Here is a 17,064-nt window from a genome sequence, read left to right on the forward strand (position 1 = left end):
CCTACAAAGAAAGGTTCAAGCACTCGGGGCTCTTTAGCTTGAAGAAACAACGGCTGAGGGGTGATATTATCGAGGTTTATAAGATTATGCAATTGGATACAGCAGGTTGAGAAAGAGGTACTTTTCTCCCTTTCTCACAATATAAGGACTCCATGAAATTGCTGAGAGGTCAGGTTATAAGGGATAAAAGGAAGTCCTTCTTCACCCAAAGAGTGATTAACACATGGAATTCACTGCCACAGGTGGCGGCTACAAGCATGGACAGCTTCAAGAGGGAACTGGATAAACACCTGGAGCAGAGGTCCATTAGTGGCTGTTAGCCACAAGTTATAGATAGGAAAGCTCACTCTGGGGCAACTGATGCACTGTATCTTGGTGCCCGGGGTGGGGGCAACAGTGGGAGGGCTTCTAGTGTCCTGGCCCCACTGGTGGACCTCCTGATGGCCCCTGGTATTTTTGGCCCCTGTGTGACAGAGTGTTGGACTGAATGGGCCACTGGCCTGATCCAACATTGGCTTCTCTTATGTTCTTATGTTCATTCCGAGAGATCACCAAGCCCCACCTGGAGGCTGGTAACCCTATAATCAGATATCACTTTATTTAATGATGCTTTTGGATTTTGGTTCAAGTTACCCTTTGTCTCTTTGGGTACGGGCGGGCTCATTTGACTGAGTATGGATGCCTTTAAAACAAAGTGGCAGAACCTCTTGTTTGGATTGCCTGGGGATTTACCCTAATGGTATTGATAGCTTTAGTTTAACCTCTGTTGGAAAGTTGGTTTTGAGACGTCTTTATGCCTTAGATCAGGGGTGTCAAACATGCAGCCCGGGGGCCGGATAAGGCCTCCGGAGGGCTTCTCTCAGGCCCGCAGTGGAACTGGCTGTCTTCTGCGTCTTCTTCCAGTTCTACTGCTGCTGCGTCATCGTAGGTTTGTAGCTTACAGATACACACCTGAACAGCATACTCAAGAATGTAACAGCACAGGCATTTTGATGCAATAATTCAGAGCAAGAGGTGTCAGTTATCAGACACTGTTTAAATAAACAAAATATTGCAAGAGTGCTGATGTTTTAAGCATGTTTTTATTTTAAGTAAATAAAAAAACCTTTGTGTTTGTGTCCTTTATAAAGTTTATATCTCCGCTACCTGGCATTACATTTTATGACACACATAGTCCAGCCCGACAAGGTCTCATTTTTGTCAGATCCAGCCGTCATAACAAATGAGTTTGACACCCCTGCCTTAGATGAGTCCAGTACTAAATTTAGGGCCCACAGTTTGCCCTCCCCTTTATTTGGCCAGTTTATCTCAATTATCTGACGGTTCCTAAATATAGGCGAGCCTTTATGTTGGCCCGACTTAATTCCAATGGCAGAACTTTCAGGCTACTTTGAGAGGATTCCATTAGCTGAAGGTTTCTATAGCCGGGAAACCAGGAAGTCTTGGCACTTTGTTACACTGCTTATTGGACTGTCCAATATTTCATAGGTATATAATTGTGTTTGTTTCTCCCTTCCTAAAGGACCTGGCCGGTCCCTCTGTCCACTGTAAGCTACAGAACCTCTTGCCTGGGAACGGATCGTGATACTAGTCTCGCTGTTGCCAAGTTCTTTTCTTATGTAATTAAATCCAACCGATAGTTAGATTCGGACAATTTGATGTTTACCTGTTATAGGTGTGCCTATTGTTAAAATTATTGTTGATAATATTATATTGTTGTTATTCTGAATTGTTAATGTTCAAGACTGTAGTCATAAGAGCAGAGAATTAAAAGGAAAGGCTTTAATAAACTACAATATGAGTGAATCTTTAAAGAAACAACTATGACATACCTAAAGTCACTTTAAATGTTTGCTTGCTTTCAGCTTTCAAACCTTACAGTTAGAAGGGGGGTGGGGGTTTGCATTAAAAGCAATGAACTGTGAGCGTAAACTATTTTTCCCCCTCTCGACTGTCTTTATAATTTTCCTTATATTTTCCCCCTCTCATCTGTCTTTTTATAAATCTGCACTGAAGATCCTTTGCTTTGATATTCATGCGGGGGGAAAATGTTCTAGGCAGAATTCTCCTTTATCCTGCCCGAATGTCTGCCAACGTGAGCCTTGTTACTACAGTAAGGCACATTTTCCTTCTGTCCTCAAGCTGTTTTGCTGCTTATTATCTTGTCGAACATCCCAGCCGCCTGGCAGGATGGAGATTAGAAGTGCTTAATATTCATTTTATAAGAGTATTGCTGATTTTTTTTTGGGGGGGGGCCTGCAAAGGCCACAGTGCAGAGATACAATGCATTAGCACACAAAGTTTGGTGTGATCTACTGAGCCCTCTTAATCGTCCTTCTTCATCCTTTTTACGGTTTGTTTCAAAGTAATCCGCCGCAGTCTGCTGTTATCCCCCTAAGAAACGTGCTTGAAAACTGAATGTAGAAAGAACTCTAGATTTCAGACAGAGGCAAATGATTAAAAGAAAAGAAAAGAAAGACGGAACATGGGAGTTCCGCCGCGGAGGCACCATTTAACTGAATGGGAGAGAGCGATTTGGTAGAAATATCAGGCGAGTTAAGATTTGGGTGCAGTAGCATCTTAAAGACCGACAAGATTTTTTTGGGACGTAAGCTTCCAAGCGTCAAAGTTCCCTCCGTCGTGACTGCCAGTGCAGAGCTGTGGATAAGATGATGCACAGGGGTGGCCAAACCGCGGCTCGGGAGCCGCATGCGGCTCTTTCACACGTATCGTGTGGCTCCCGGCAGGGCTCCTGGGGAAGCGAAGGGGAGGCAGGCCTCCCCGATTGGTCTTCCCTTCCCCAGCCAGTGTTCCCCTCCCTGGGTAGGCTTGAGATGAGCGGGAGCAGAGAAAGAGAGCAACTTTAACTTTCAATGCGTTCTCAAAGCCCCCCCCCCCAAGCCTACAAATATCACTGGACAAATAAGTATCATTATCAATACCTGTTTTTACCACTTTTGTTTTTATTTTTGGCAGTCTCGTTTATTTAATGTTCATAAAAAACAAATGTGCATATTTTCCAATAAAACACGTGTGCAATATTTGTTAATGCCTTGTGGCTCTCAGACATCTGACGTTTATCCTGTGTGGCTCTTACATTAAGCAAGTTTGGCCACCTCTGGACTAGGATCTGAGAAACCCAGGTTTGAATCCCCACGCTGCCAAGGAAGCTTGCTTGGGGACCTTGGGCGAGTCACACAGAGGCTGAGCTATCTCACAGGAATATTGTGAGGATAACATGACGGAGAACAACGTAAGCTGATTTGGGTGGTGAAAGTCGGGATAGAAATAAAATAAATACCCAGGAAATCAGGCTGGCCAGTTTGGTGTAGTGATTAAGTGCGCAGACTCTAATCTGGGAGAACCGGGTTTGATTCCCCACTCCTCCACTTGCACCTGGCTGGATGACCTTGGGCAAGCCATAATTCTGTCAGAGCTGCTTGAAAAAGAGCAGTTTCTGTCAGAGCTCTCTCAGCCCCACCTACCTCACAGGGTGTCTGTTGTGGGGAGGGGAACGGAAAGGAGTTTGCAAGCCGCTCTAAGACTCCCTTGGGTAGTGAAGGGTGGGGTATAAATCCAATCTCCTCCTCCTCGTCATCCTCTTTAAGGTGCTTGAAAACTGCACATATAAAGAACTGTAGGTTTTAGACAGAGGTGAACAATAATAAAAAAGACAGAGGGAGGGCCTGTGGCTCAGTGGTAGAGCACCTGCTTGGCGTGCAGAAGGTCCCAGGTTCAGTCCCCAGCATCACCAGTAAAAAGGATCTGGCATTAGGTGCTGTGAAAGACGTCTGCCGAAGACCCTGGAGAGCTGCTGCCAGTCTGAGTAGACAATACTGACCTTGACGAACCAATGTTCTGATTCGATATAAGGCATGTTCATATGAGGATCTGTGGCACAGTGGTAGAGCACCTGCTTGGCATGCAGAAGGTCCCAGGTTCAATCCCCGGCATCTCCACTTGAAAGCACCAGGTGATGTGGAAGACCTCAGCCTGAGACCCTGGTGAGCCACTGCCAGTCTGAGTAGACAATGCTGGCTTTGGTGGACTGGGGGTCTGATTCAGCGTAAGTCAGCTTCCTGTGCTCCTGTGTGGTGACGGAAGGTGTGATCAAGCCGCAGCCGACTCACGGTGACCCCATATAGGGGTTTCAAGGCAAGAGATGTTCAGAGGTGGGTTGTCATTTCCTGGACTTCCTGGGTCATCTCCCATCCAAGTACTGACCAAAGCTGACCCTGTTTAGCCTCTAAGATCTGATGAGATCGGGCTAGCCTGGGCCATCCAGGTCAGGACAGATGAACAGAGGTGGTTTGCCACTGCCTGCCTCTGCCTAGCGACCCAGGGCCCATCTTGCTACTGGACTTGAACTCTTACTCTTCTACTGCAAACTAACATGTCTGCCCACCTGAGAAACTATCAGACAGGTGGTTTGAGATATGGGGCTAGACAGAGAGAGAAAGGCCTGGCATAACTCATTTGCATGTGCCACATCCCCTGACATCACCGGAAGTGTGTCAGAAGGCAACACTCACCGCTCAGGCTCCACTGGACTCTTTTGGATTGCTAGCTGCTGGGGGGTGGAATGTGCAGATCTGCCCTCGCAGAGGAGGGAGAGCTTGTACCTGTATAAAACTTGGTCTTAAAGGTGCTACTGGACTCTTTTGGCTGGGGTGTGTGTGCTCTGCAGCTTACCTGGCTGCTTGTTGGTGTGACTGAGGGCTACTGGGAGCAGAGGGTGGGGCTTGTTGCATGTGCCCGCCCCCTGGGCTCTTTACTGCCGGAGCAACATTTACTGGGCTTCCTGGTGATCTGATGAAGGATATTTTCAGTGACATCAAAAGCAGATGGTAGACAGCTGAGTGAAGGCGGAAGAGCTCCTCCCAAGGGGTTGTGCCCGCGATCACTCCCGAGCACACTTCTTCTACCGCTAAAGAAATGCTACATACATGGACAATAGAATGATTTGCTAGAATTTAATCTTTAAAAAAAAAAAAACTATATTTACTATGATCCAGAACTCCACGTGTGCTCTCGAGCATGCACAGGACTTTGGGTTACCAACCACTGGACAGGGCCTGGAGGTCTCCTGGAATTAAATGGCTGCTTTGGAGGGTGGGCTTTATGGCATTATGCCCCTTTGAGGTCCCTCTCCTTCCCAGACCCTTCCTCCCTGTTTTCCAACCCCCCCAAAATCTCCAGAAATTCCCCAGCTCTGAGCTGGCAACCCTAAGAGTATGTGGATGCTCCTTTTCAGTGAAAAGAAGAGATCTGCCCGTGCAAAAGGTGCAGATCTTCTTTCACCATTTGACATCAGTAAGGAATTGGGTTGCTAGCCTCCAGGTGAGGGCCTGGAGATCTCCTGGAATTGCAACTGATCTCCAGACCAATGAGATCAGTTGCCCTGGAGAAAAGGGCTGCTTTCGAGGGTGGACTCCATGGAATTATGAGGTCCCTCTTTTTTCCAGGCTCCACCCCCAAATCTCCATGAATTCCCCCAAGCAGGAGCCGGCCACTCTAGAGAAGTCCCATGTGCCCTGGCCCCACTGCTGGACCTCCTGATGGCCCCTGATATTTTCGTCCACTGTGTGACAGAGTGTTGGACTCGATGGGCCATTGGCCTGATGCAACATTGGCTTCTCTTATGTTCTTATAGATGGAACTCTCAGTCTGGGGCAAGGGATGCTCTGTATTCTTGGTGCTTGGGGGGGGGCAACAGTGGGAGGGCTTCTATTGTCCTGGCCCCACTGATGGACCTCCTGATGGCCCCTGGTGTTTTTGGCCACTGTGTGACAGAGTGTTGGACTAGATGGACCATTGGCCTGATCCAACACTGGCTTCTCTGATGTTCTTATAGATGGAATTCTCAGTCTGGGGCAAGGGATGCTCTGTATTCTTGGTGCTTGGGGGGGGGAGTGGGAGGGCTTCTAGTGTCCTGGCCCCACTGCTGGACCTCCTGATGGCACCTGGTATTTTTGGCCACTGTGTGACAGAGTGTTGGACTGGATGTGCCATTGGCCTGACCCAACATTGGCTTCTCTTACGTTCTTATGTTCTTATGTTCAGAGTTTCTACACCAAATCTGGACCAGAGGACTGCTGAGCTTAAAGCAGGCCATTGACTGAACTTGTATGTTTTCCTTCTTTTCTTTTTTATCAGACTGGAAGGAAGGAGAAAGGAGACCCGCTGAACATCGCTATCGACAAGATGACCAAGAAAACACGAGATCTACGGAGACAGGTACTTCTTGTCCTTTGCTGCATCCGTTAGCTGTAAAGAAAGCCTGGGTTGGTGGGGACATCGGCTGCTGAGGCAGTAATAGAGTCGGAGAGGGGTGTCCCTCTTTTGACAAGTACTGTCTTGCAAGTCTCAGTGTGGGGTGTCCCTTCAGAAAGCAGGCACTTCACGAGTACAAGTTAAGGAGTGCAAGCAGGATTGTAGATCTGTAAATGGGTCCTGCCAGATGTCTTGTTCTTAGAATCATAGGGTGAGGCTGTGTGTAGTCTTGCCACGCACACAAGTATTTTATTTTATTTCAAATATATGGTTTTATTTTTTTTAAAAAATAAAAACTTTAACAATATAACCATATACTACATTTCGGAACAATATCTCTTCAGTAACCTATCAATTACAATATTAACTTTTAACAAAACAATACTCTCTATTCCTGTTAAACAAGGTGTAAGCTATCCATAATTTCTGGAATTTCTCCTAGTTTTTGTAAGAATTCTAGAATAGGAAGAATAGGAAGAAGAAGAAGAAGAAGAAGAAGAAGAAGAAGAAGAAGAAGAAGAAGAAGAAGAAGAAGAAGAAGAGGAGGAGGAGGAGATTGGATTTATACCCCACCCTTCACTTGGAGTCTCAGAGTGGCTTACAAACTCCTTCCCCTTCCCCTCCCCACAACAGACACCCTGTGAGGTGGGTGGGGCTGAGAGAACTCTGACACAAACTGCTCTTTTTCAAGGACAGCTGTGCCAGAGCTTGTGACTCACCCAAGGTCACATCAGCAGGTGCAAGTGGAGGAGTGGGGAATCAAACCCGGTTCTCCCAGATTAGAGTCGGCACACTTAACCACTACACCAAACTGGCTCTCCAGTTTGGAAACCATATTGCAAACATCATTTTACTGTTTTCTGCAAGTTTAAATTGTATTAACCCTGTATTTTTTTTTTCTCACTAAATACAAGTTCCATTTTTTACTGTGCCCAGCTGATATACCTTCAAGCATTTTACTTCATTTCAAATTAACTTTCTACCATTTGGGCCTGAAGGAGACCTCAGGGAGGGGGTGGGGAGTGCCGTCAAGTCACAGCCCAATTATGGTGACCCCCATAGGATTTTCAGGGCAAGAGAGAAACAGAAGTGGTTTGCCATTGCCTGCCTCTGCATAGCAACCCTGGACTTCCTTGGTGGTCTCCCATCCAGATCGTTACCAAGGCTGACCCTGCTTAGCTTCTTAGATCTGACAGTATCAGGCCAGCCTGGGCCATCCAGGCAGAGCCCCCCCCCCCCCCCATGGTCATTCACAGTAAAAACCCTCCCAAGAATGCATATGCAGCATGCCATGTCCTCCTCTTTAACAGAAATAAGAGCCTCCGGATGATTAAAGCACAGCTGAAATCAAACAGACCCACCAGTCTGTTTGAAGACCCTCCAAAACAGAATGTTTGAAAAAATAAAATCCAAAATACTCGGGATCAGCATCAATTAAGTATAATGACATCTATTTGTTCTGATTTGTTTTGCTCGCTAATCCAGCTGTTTGAAGAATATGAGCTTTCGTGCAACTCGAGATTTCCCTAGGATCACTTGTCGGTTATTGACTCAAAGTGCTTTCGGCTCAGTTCTTTGGTTCTGAAATATTTTTTTGGAGATATGGCAGTGGGGGGGGGGGATTAAGACCGGTGGACAGACTAACCAACATTTGTTTCTTTTATTCTGCGCAACACGGATGCATTTTTCTGGTTTCTCAAACACGGTCTCGCCGAATAATGGCTTGCTCTGTATGATAACTTGATGAAAAGTAATTTGTCAACTGAGCATTTCAGTAAGAATTAGGTTTGCCAACTTCCTGGTTGGGCTTGGAGACCTCTCGCTATTACAAGTGATCTCCAGACAGAATCATAGAATCATAGAGTTGGAAGGGGCCTCCAGGGTCATCTAGTCCAACCCCAAATGACCAAGATCAGTTCCCTTGGACAAAATGGCTGCTTTGCAGGGTGCCCTGTAAGGCATTATACCCTGCTGAGGTCCCTCCTCTCCAGGGGTAGTTTCGTAGAAAAAGAGCTAGGGGAACTCATTAGCATAACTCATTAGCATATGCCACACCCCCTGACATCAGGGGCCCGGCGGTGGACCTGCAAGACCAGCGGGAGTGCGAGGAAGCCCCGCCAAGGCCCTCCCTGGCCCCAGGCAGGCAGGGGTGGGGAGAGGTGGGGAGGAAGCAACTTACCCTCCCTCTTCTCCTGCCTCCTCCTGGCTGAATGAGGGCTGGAAGCGGGGTGGCCGGAAGCAAGGGGCAGGGCTTCGTCATGTGCCCCACCCCCGCACCTCACCCGGGGGAACTGCAATCCCCCGCGATCCCCCCACAATCCCCCCCGAATCAACCTCTGCTCCTCTCCACAAATCCCACCCTCCCCAGGCCACCCACCTGAAATCTCCAGGTATTTCCCATCCCAGAGCTGGCAACCCTAGTACGAATCCCTGTTGGATTTGACCAGTGGTCCATCTAGAATAGCAACCTGTTCCACACAGTGGGCAACCAGTTGCCTTGGAAGACAAACCTAGCAAAACAATAAATCACCGTGTATACATATACAATATAAGCAAATATTTATATATAATAGTTTTAGAAATCAATTGTCAGCAAAGTTACAACTATAACATTATAGAATGCGATCTTATACAATATCACATATTGTAGACTCTGTCACATGAGAGCATATTAGGAGCTCCCCAGTTACCAGATTAAACGCGATAGCGTTAAAAAAAAACTGTATAAGAATTTACATTGTGATATAATGCTTGCAGCACTTTATTCCATTGAAGATAACAATACAGATGACAAACCTGAAGAAGGATTCGTAAACGGACTTATACTAGAAATCCGTCGTTTGTCGGAGAATATACTGTAGTGTTTCATATGTACTGCCAAGCCTAAGATCGCATTCTATAATGTTATAGTTGTAACTTTGCTGACAATTGATTTCTAAAACTATTATATATAAATATTTGCTTATATTGTATATGTATACACGGTGATTTATTGTTTTGCTAGTTACTGTACACCGTGGTCTTGTTTGTTGGAAGACAAACCGGCAGGGCATAGAGGCTAATGTCTTCTCCTGACGTTTCCTCCTAGGACTAGTATTCCAAGGTTTAACTGCCTCTGGAGGTGGATATCCCCTTCAGTCGTCTTGATTGGTAGCCACTGATGAACCTCTCCTCCATGACTCTGTTGAATTTACGCTTTAGAAAGGCCGCTAGGCTCATCACTGCATCCACCGCCAGCGAAATCCAGAATTTAATTACTCATTGAATAAAAGCTGAGTCCACTAGCATCTAAAAGACAAGCAAACTTTTGCACAACATAAGCTTTTGTGAATCAAAGCTCGCTCCATCAGATACACATTCTAGAGTCTAGACTCATGAAACTTTATGGCGTTGCAAAAGCTGTCTTTAAGGTGCTACTGAACTTGAATTTTGTTCTTCTACTACATACTAGCACAACTACCCACCTGAAACTTTTTCCCCCACTGAGTAAAGAAGTAATTCCCTGAATGTATTGTCCATCAAATTCATTGGACACCCCCAAGTACTAGTATATTGGTTGAGAGGGAAAAAAACAAACAAAACAAACCCAGGTTTTCTTTATCCACTTTCTGCACCCCCATGCATAATTTTATACATCTCTTTCTTGCCTCCCATTTTGTTTGTTTGTTTTCTGTAAGAGCCATGATTGTTTCCATGTCCGTTCCTGTAGCTAATGCTAACAATTTTATCTCTGTGGAGTATTCGACAAGTGGCCCAACACCAGTTACAAAATAATTATACAGTCACATTTCCCCCCAAAATTGCACTCCAACTTTGGACTAGTCCATCCTTCCTTCTTATGTGATCCCTTGATGCTCCAGAAATATGTGCCTTAACTAAACGTGGACAGGGTCCTGTGTGTTTGCATTCCATTCTTCAAACTGTGCAAGCTCATAGTTTCTTTGTTGTATGTTCATCTCATCTTTGGGAATCACCTGTATTGGTCGCCAGCACTTTCATGGAGCTAGGTCCAGTTCTTTTACAGAGGAATGAGGCAGGTGCTAATTCAGAAGTCAATGTAATAGTGATATATATATATCACTATATATATATATATATATATATAAAAAGCAGAGCAAAAAGGATTACCTAACAGAAACTACATGGCCTAGAAGCAAGGACAGGATGTTAGAAAGAAGGCAAGGTACTAAGACTCAACAGGAAGTTATTTGTTGCACATATTTACTTACTTCATTCTTACAGTGTGTGCAGGCTAAGATCCGTCTTGCTTTTTTACTGCTGAAGAAGGAAGGAATGGGGTCCTCTTGGATCGCCCATAAGAAAATAAGGGAAGCCATGTGGGATCAGGCCAATGGCCCATCCAGTCCAAAACTCTCTGTCACACAGTTGCCAAAAATATCAGGTGCCATCAGGAGGTCCACCAGCAGGGCCAGAACTCCAGAAGCCCTCCCAACTGTTGCCCTCCCCCCAGCACCAAGAATACAGAGCACCACTGACCCAGGCAGAGTGTTCCATCAGAGCCAGAGTGGTGTAGTGGTGAGGAGTGCTGACTCTAATCTGGGAGAACAGGGTTTGATTGCCCACTCCTCCACAAGCAGCTGCTGATGTGACCTTATGAAAGACATAAATTCTTTCAGAGCTGTTCTTTCACGAGCAGTCCTCGAGAGAACTCTCTCAGTCCCACCTACTTCACAGGGTGCCTGTGGTGGGGAGGGGAAAGGAAAGGAGTTTGTAAGATGCTCTGAGACTCCTTTGGGTAGTGAAGGGTGGGATATAAATCCAATCTCTTGCTCTTCTTCTTCTTCTACTACTACTACTTCTTCTTCAACTACTTCTATTTCTACTTCACCTTGTGGCTAATAGCCACTGATGGACCTCTGCTCCATGTTTAACCAGTCCCCTCTTAAAGCTGTCTATGCTTGTAGATGCCACCACTTCCCGCAGCAGTGAATTCCACGTGTTTTTCCCATATACAAAAGGGGGGGCGCTATGATGAGAATCATGGGGCCTGCATGGACAAAAGCTATGTGGGCGGGGACTGTAGTTAGGAGCAGGGCTATTTTTGGGCAGGAACGCACAGGAACGGAGTTCCGGCTGGCTCCCAATTTGGCCACGCCCAGCAGGAACTCATTAGCATAATAGGCCACACCCAACAGCAGGATCTCATTAGGATTGGCTACATCAGGGGTGTGTGGCCTAACATGCAAAGGAGTTCCTGCTACAAAAAAAGCCCTGGGTTTTGACAACAAACAAGGTAAACAGAATAAGAAGGGAAAGGTGGGTGTGGCTGGATGACCACACATCTGGTAACATGGGGGTGCAGCCTAATGTACTAATGAGCTGTGCTGTCAGGGGTGTGGCCCAATATGCTAATGAGTTTCTGCTGTTGGGTGTGGCCTATTATGCTAATGAGTTCCTGCTGGGCTTTTTCTACAAAAAGAGCCCTGGCTACTAGGAAGGGGATTGGACAACACTGAGTGGAGGGGGAATGGCCGGATCCAACCACTTTTTCTCTCTTTCTCATTGAGACTCAAGGAGGATAACAGAATTAGAAAGCAGTGTCGACAGGCCAGTATAAATGCATACAAATAAAGCAATAAAAAGCAGTGGATTTTTTTTAAAAAAACAAACAAACAGTATAATACAGCCAATAAATGTTGCTGCAAACATATTATATGTATTTAAGAACGGCATAGGCTAGCCAAGATCTAAGCTAAGCAGGGTCGGCCCTGGTTAGTTCTTGGATGGGAGACCACCAAGGAAGTGCAGCACCACCGCCATGCAGTGACGTCTCCCTCCCACCCCACACAGGATTAGGGCAACTCCTAGCTGGGTCTTGGCGGGGAGTGTCAGGAGGTGTCAACGATTCCGGGGTTCCATCCTGGACGTTTGGTCAGGGCCCCAGAATAACTAAGACCAGCCCCGAGTCCTTCATCTATGATACGGTGATGTAATATCGACCTAGCTTTCTAGGTCGTTATCAAGATTCCTGGGACGGAATGTTCTGCATTGGTGATGTTCACTGTTATCAAAGATCCGAGAATTCAAGTAAGGCCAGCCAGGTCCCGAAAAGCCCCCGTACGTATAAAGTTGGTCTACTCTGCTTCCCCTCCATTTCCTTTGGAGTGACCCTAGAAGGCCCTGACCTAGATCATCCAAGCTAGCCACATCTCATTGGGTCTCAGAAGCTAAGACGGGTTGGCCCCTAGTTAGTATCTAGATGGGAAGCTTAGGGCTGCCAAGTGGGGGCAGGGGGCGGGAAAATCGGGCCCCGGGGGGAACTCTGCCCCCCCGAAGCGCAGCGTGGCTGCGTCACCAGAGGTGATGCAACCACGTCAATCATGTTGGGGGCGTGGCCCTGATCGTCGGAGGGGAAACTCTATGGTTTTCCCTCCGACAATCGGGGCCACGCCCTCAACGTGATCAATGTTGCCCGTCACTTCCAGTGATGTGCTGGCAGCGCGCTTTGCGTGCGCGCACGACGAGGGACGGCTCCCGGTGCGCTGCAAGGCTCCCCTGCCAGTGAGTAAAATTCACTTGGCAACCCTAGGGAGGCTGCCAAAGAGCTCCAGGGTTGCTACACAGTGGCAGGCCACGGCAAACCACCTCTGAGCGTCTCTCGCCTTGAAAACCCTACGGGGTCACCATAAGCCAGCCGCGGCTTGATGGCCCTTCCCACCGTCCCCAAAGTTCTCACAGACATTGTGACCACAACACTCTCCCCTCTGCATAAAGAGCTCTCCTGAGTGATTATAAGTCTGAGGCCCAGAAGGTGTCTGGTTTTCAAAGGTAATGTGAGTGTTCAGTGGTTGTGAGGCCACTTTAGTTCCAGAAAATTTAAAAAATAAAAACCACGCCACTGATTCTTAAAACTGATCTCACCACAACCATGAGCAGTTTCCACATGGACGTCTCGTTCTACCTTGGCTTCCCTGTTGCGACACTGTCACATTTCAATGTACAAGACATGAGGATGGATGTAATAGATTATTGTGGACCATAATATCCCGTTTCCCAGGGAGATCAGATCAGGATAAATTAGTTATATTACTATAATGCAGGGGTCATTTCCTGCAGGAGCACACAGGAGCGGAGCTCCGGTAGTAAAGAGCCCAGGGAGCGGGCACATGCAACAAGCCCCGCCCCCTGCTCCCAGCAGCCCTCAGTCAGAGCAAGACGCAACCAGGTAAGGTGCAGAGCCCCGGCCTCCAGGTCTAAAACAGTCCCGTGGCACCTTTAAAACCAAGTTTTATTCAGGTACAAGCTCTCCCTCCTCTGCGAGGACAGATCTCCACGTTCCCCCCCCCCCAATAGCTAGCAATCCAAAACAGTCCAGTGGAGCCTGAGCAGTGGGTGTTGCCTTCTGACACACTTCTGGTGATGTCAGGGGGTGTGGCATATGCAAATAAGTTATGCTAATGAGTTATGCTAATGAGCTCCTGCACCTCTTTTCCTACGAAATGACTCCTGCTGTAATGTATTCAGTCCCGACTGCGTGGCAGACAGGGGCTCCACGTGGTCCTGCTAAACCTCTGAGCTTCGCTTTAGAGAACAATGGACTAAGCAGATCCTAGCCCACACCAATCCGAGGGCTAGACTCCCGGCCGAGAGCCCATGGAACTCTCGGCCACTGTAAATAGCCTATTACAGTGTGTGGGGGGGTGTTTTGCGGTGTGGTTTTCACGGAATATAAGCCGGCCTGCAAGCCGGAAAAAGTTGTCTTGTTCTGCACTAATAAAAGTATGAGAACTGTAATCAGTCGTCAGTCTCAGTACTTTTCAATTACTGACACAGAGATAGGCAAGCCCATTACTCTCCAAATGGCAAGATTCACCGACGTCATTATGAAGGATAAAAAGAGGATGGGACATGGTGACCATCATATGTCTGACCCGTGACTGCTTCACTCCGGGTCAATTGTTATTTGTCATATTTTATAGGTCTCTGGATTGTACGGTCTTTTTCTCTTACTTTTAGATATACAATTTTGACGATGACTTTGTGTTTGTATTTTATTACTCATTGGAAAATGTTTAATTTTGAAATCATTATGCTTTCCCTTTTAATTTTATCGCAGTGGAATCTCCACCTTGTTCTGTATTCTTGCTGTAGCTTTTCTCTGCTAATGCAATAAAGATGGACTGATTCTGGAAACAGATCTCCACTAAGACATCCACATGGATGTCTTGCTCTTCCTTGGTTTCCCTGTTGTGACGCTGCTTTGGGGAGCATCCATACCCCATTGCCCTCCCCGTGTCCTCTTCCCATGTTTCCTCCTGCTTTGCTGCAGTCTTTCATAAAAACATAAGAAGAGTGCTGCTGGGTCAGACCACTGAGGTCTCATCTAGCCCATCATCTCGTCTCACGCAGTGGCCAATCAGTTCCTTTGGAGGGACAACAACAGGGCAGAGAGGCCGAGGCCTTCCCCTGATAAGAACATCAGAAGAGCCCAGCTGGATCCAACCAGTGAGAGTCCATCTAGTCCAGCATCCTGTCTCACACAGTGGCTAACCAGTTCCTCTGGATGGCCAACAACAGGGCGGAGAGGCTGAGGCCTTCCCCTGATAAGAAGAGAAGAAGAAGAGAAGAGAAGAGATTGGATTTATGCCCCACCCTTCACTTGGAGTCTCAGAGCGGCTTACAAACTCCTTTCCCTTCCCCTCCCCACAACAGACACCCTGTGAGGTGGGTGGGGCTGAGAGAACTCTGACACAAACTGCTCTTTTTCAAGGACAGCTGTGCCAGAGCTTGTGACTGACCCAAGGTCACATCAGCAGGTGCAAGTGGAGGAGTGGGGAATCAAACCCAGTTCTCCCAGATTAGAGTCTGCACACTTAACCACTACACCAAACTGGCTCCAAACATCAGAAGAGCCCTGCTGGATCAGGCCAGTGGTCCATCTATTCCTGCATCCCGTCTCACACAGTAGCCAACAAGATCCTCTGGAGGGTCAACAACAGGGCAGTTAAGATAAGAACATCAGAAGAGCCCTGCTGGATCAGGCCAGTGGTCCATCTAGTCCAGCATCCCGTCTCACACAGTGGCCAACCAGTTCCTCTGGAGGGCCATCAACAGGGCAGAGAGGCCGAGGCCTTCCCCTGATAAGAACATCAGAAGAGCCCTGCTGGATCAGACCAGTGAGGGTCCATCCAGTCCAGCCTCCCGTCTCACACAGGGGCCAACCAGTTCCTCTGGAAGGCTAGCAACAGGACAGAGAGGCCGAGGCCTTCCCCTGATAAGAACATCAGAAGAGCCCTGCTGGATCAGACCAGTGAGGGTCCATCCAGTCCAGCATCCCATCTCACTCAGTGGACAACCAGTTCCTCTGGAGGACCAGCAACAGGGCAGAGAGGCCGAGGCCTTCCCCTGATGTTGCCTCCTGGCTCTGGGATTCAGAGGATTAATGTGGAGGTTCCCCTCAGTCACCATGGCTAGTAACTATTGATAGACTTATTCTCCATGAATCTACCTAAACCCCTTTTGAAGCTGTTTATTCCTGTGGCTATCACTACGTCCTCTGGCAGAGAACTCCACATTTGAATCAATCTCTGTAACGTAGAATTTCATTTTGTCCATCCTTAGCCTACTGCCTTCAAGTTCTAGTATTTGGGGGGGGAGAGAAAAAAAGTTTGCTTTGTCAGCTCTCTCCACCCCCTGCATAATGTTATAAACCTCTATCATATCCCGCATTATACCCCCATTTTTTCCCCCTTCTCAGTCTCAGCAAGTTCATATCCCATTAGCCTATACTTGATGTTTGGATTTTCTCTCCCAGTGCTTGTCGCCTTACACTTACCCAGGGCTTTTTTGTAGAAAAAGCCCAGCAGGAACTCATTAGCATAACAGGCCATACCCAACAGCACGAACTCATTAGCATATTAGGCCACACCCCCATGTTACCAGAAGTGTGATCATCCAGCCACGCCCATCTTTTGCTTCTAAATCTCTTTACCTTGTTTGTTGTCAAAACCCAGGGCTTTTTGCATGTTAGGCCACACACCCCTAATTGTAGCCAGTCCGGATGAGTTTCTGCTGTTGGGTGTGGCCTATTATGCTAATGAGTTCATGCTGGGCGTGGCCAGCTTGGGAGCCAGCCGGAACTCCGTTCCTGTGCGTTCCTGCCCAAAAATAGCCCTGCACTTACCAACGCTGAACTTCATTTGTCACATTGTCAGGCACTCACCCAGTTTGTTGGAAAAGTTTACTGATCTTTTTTGGAAAGTACCTTTGGATTCTGTATGTCTGGGCAGGTTAGACCTGGCCGGTCTCTTGTTACAGTACTCTGTCCTTGGCAAGCTCTGTAGCCTGCAGCTGTTTGGAGCAGCAGCGGGATAAAAATAAGAGCAACGTTGCCCATGGTGATTCCAAGCGCTACCCTCTGAAATGATGTAGCAAGGAAGGCAGTGCTGTGCCCACCCCTCACGTCCCTGGCCCTCCTGCCTGGCAACCCCAGGGCAGGTCACATTTTGTCAGGGCCATCTTACTTGGGCACCATATCATTTACAGTTTAGTGTAGTGGTTAAGTGTGTGGACTGTAATCTTCAAGAATTGAGTTTGATTCCCCACTCCTCCACTCGCAGCTGCTGGATGACCTTGGGCAAGCCATAGTTCTGATAAGAGCTGTTCTTGAAAAGAGCTGTTTCTGTCAGAGCTCTCTCAGCCCCATCTGCCTCACAGGGTGTCTGTTGTGGGGAGGGGAAGGGAAAGGAATTTGTCAGCCGCTCTGAGACTCCGAGTGAAGGGCGGGGTATAAATTCAATCTCCCTCCTCCTCCTCCTCCTCCTCCTCCTC

General features: G+C 47.4%; 1 protein-coding gene across 1 annotated transcript in view; it reads left to right on the forward strand.

The window, feature by feature from the left end:
• CTNNA2 (catenin alpha 2) overlaps nucleotides 1-17,064 on the forward strand; it is a gene marked incomplete at its 3' end in the record, with an annotated part of 719,772 nt that overhangs the window by 524,440 nt on the left and 178,268 nt on the right. Inside the window, exon 7 of the mRNA XM_015422279.1 lies at nucleotides 6,157-6,237. Coding sequence (XP_015277765.1) covers nucleotides 6,157-6,237 — 81 coding nt within the window. The remainder of the gene's footprint in view (nucleotides 1-6,156; nucleotides 6,238-17,064) is intronic.

This window comes from Gekko japonicus, unplaced genomic scaffold (assembly GCF_001447785.1).
Source record: "Gekko japonicus isolate JY-2015 unplaced genomic scaffold, Gekko_japonicus_V1.1 scaffold570, whole genome shotgun sequence".
Classification (NCBI taxonomy): Eukaryota; Metazoa; Chordata; class Lepidosauria; order Squamata; family Gekkonidae; genus Gekko; species Gekko japonicus.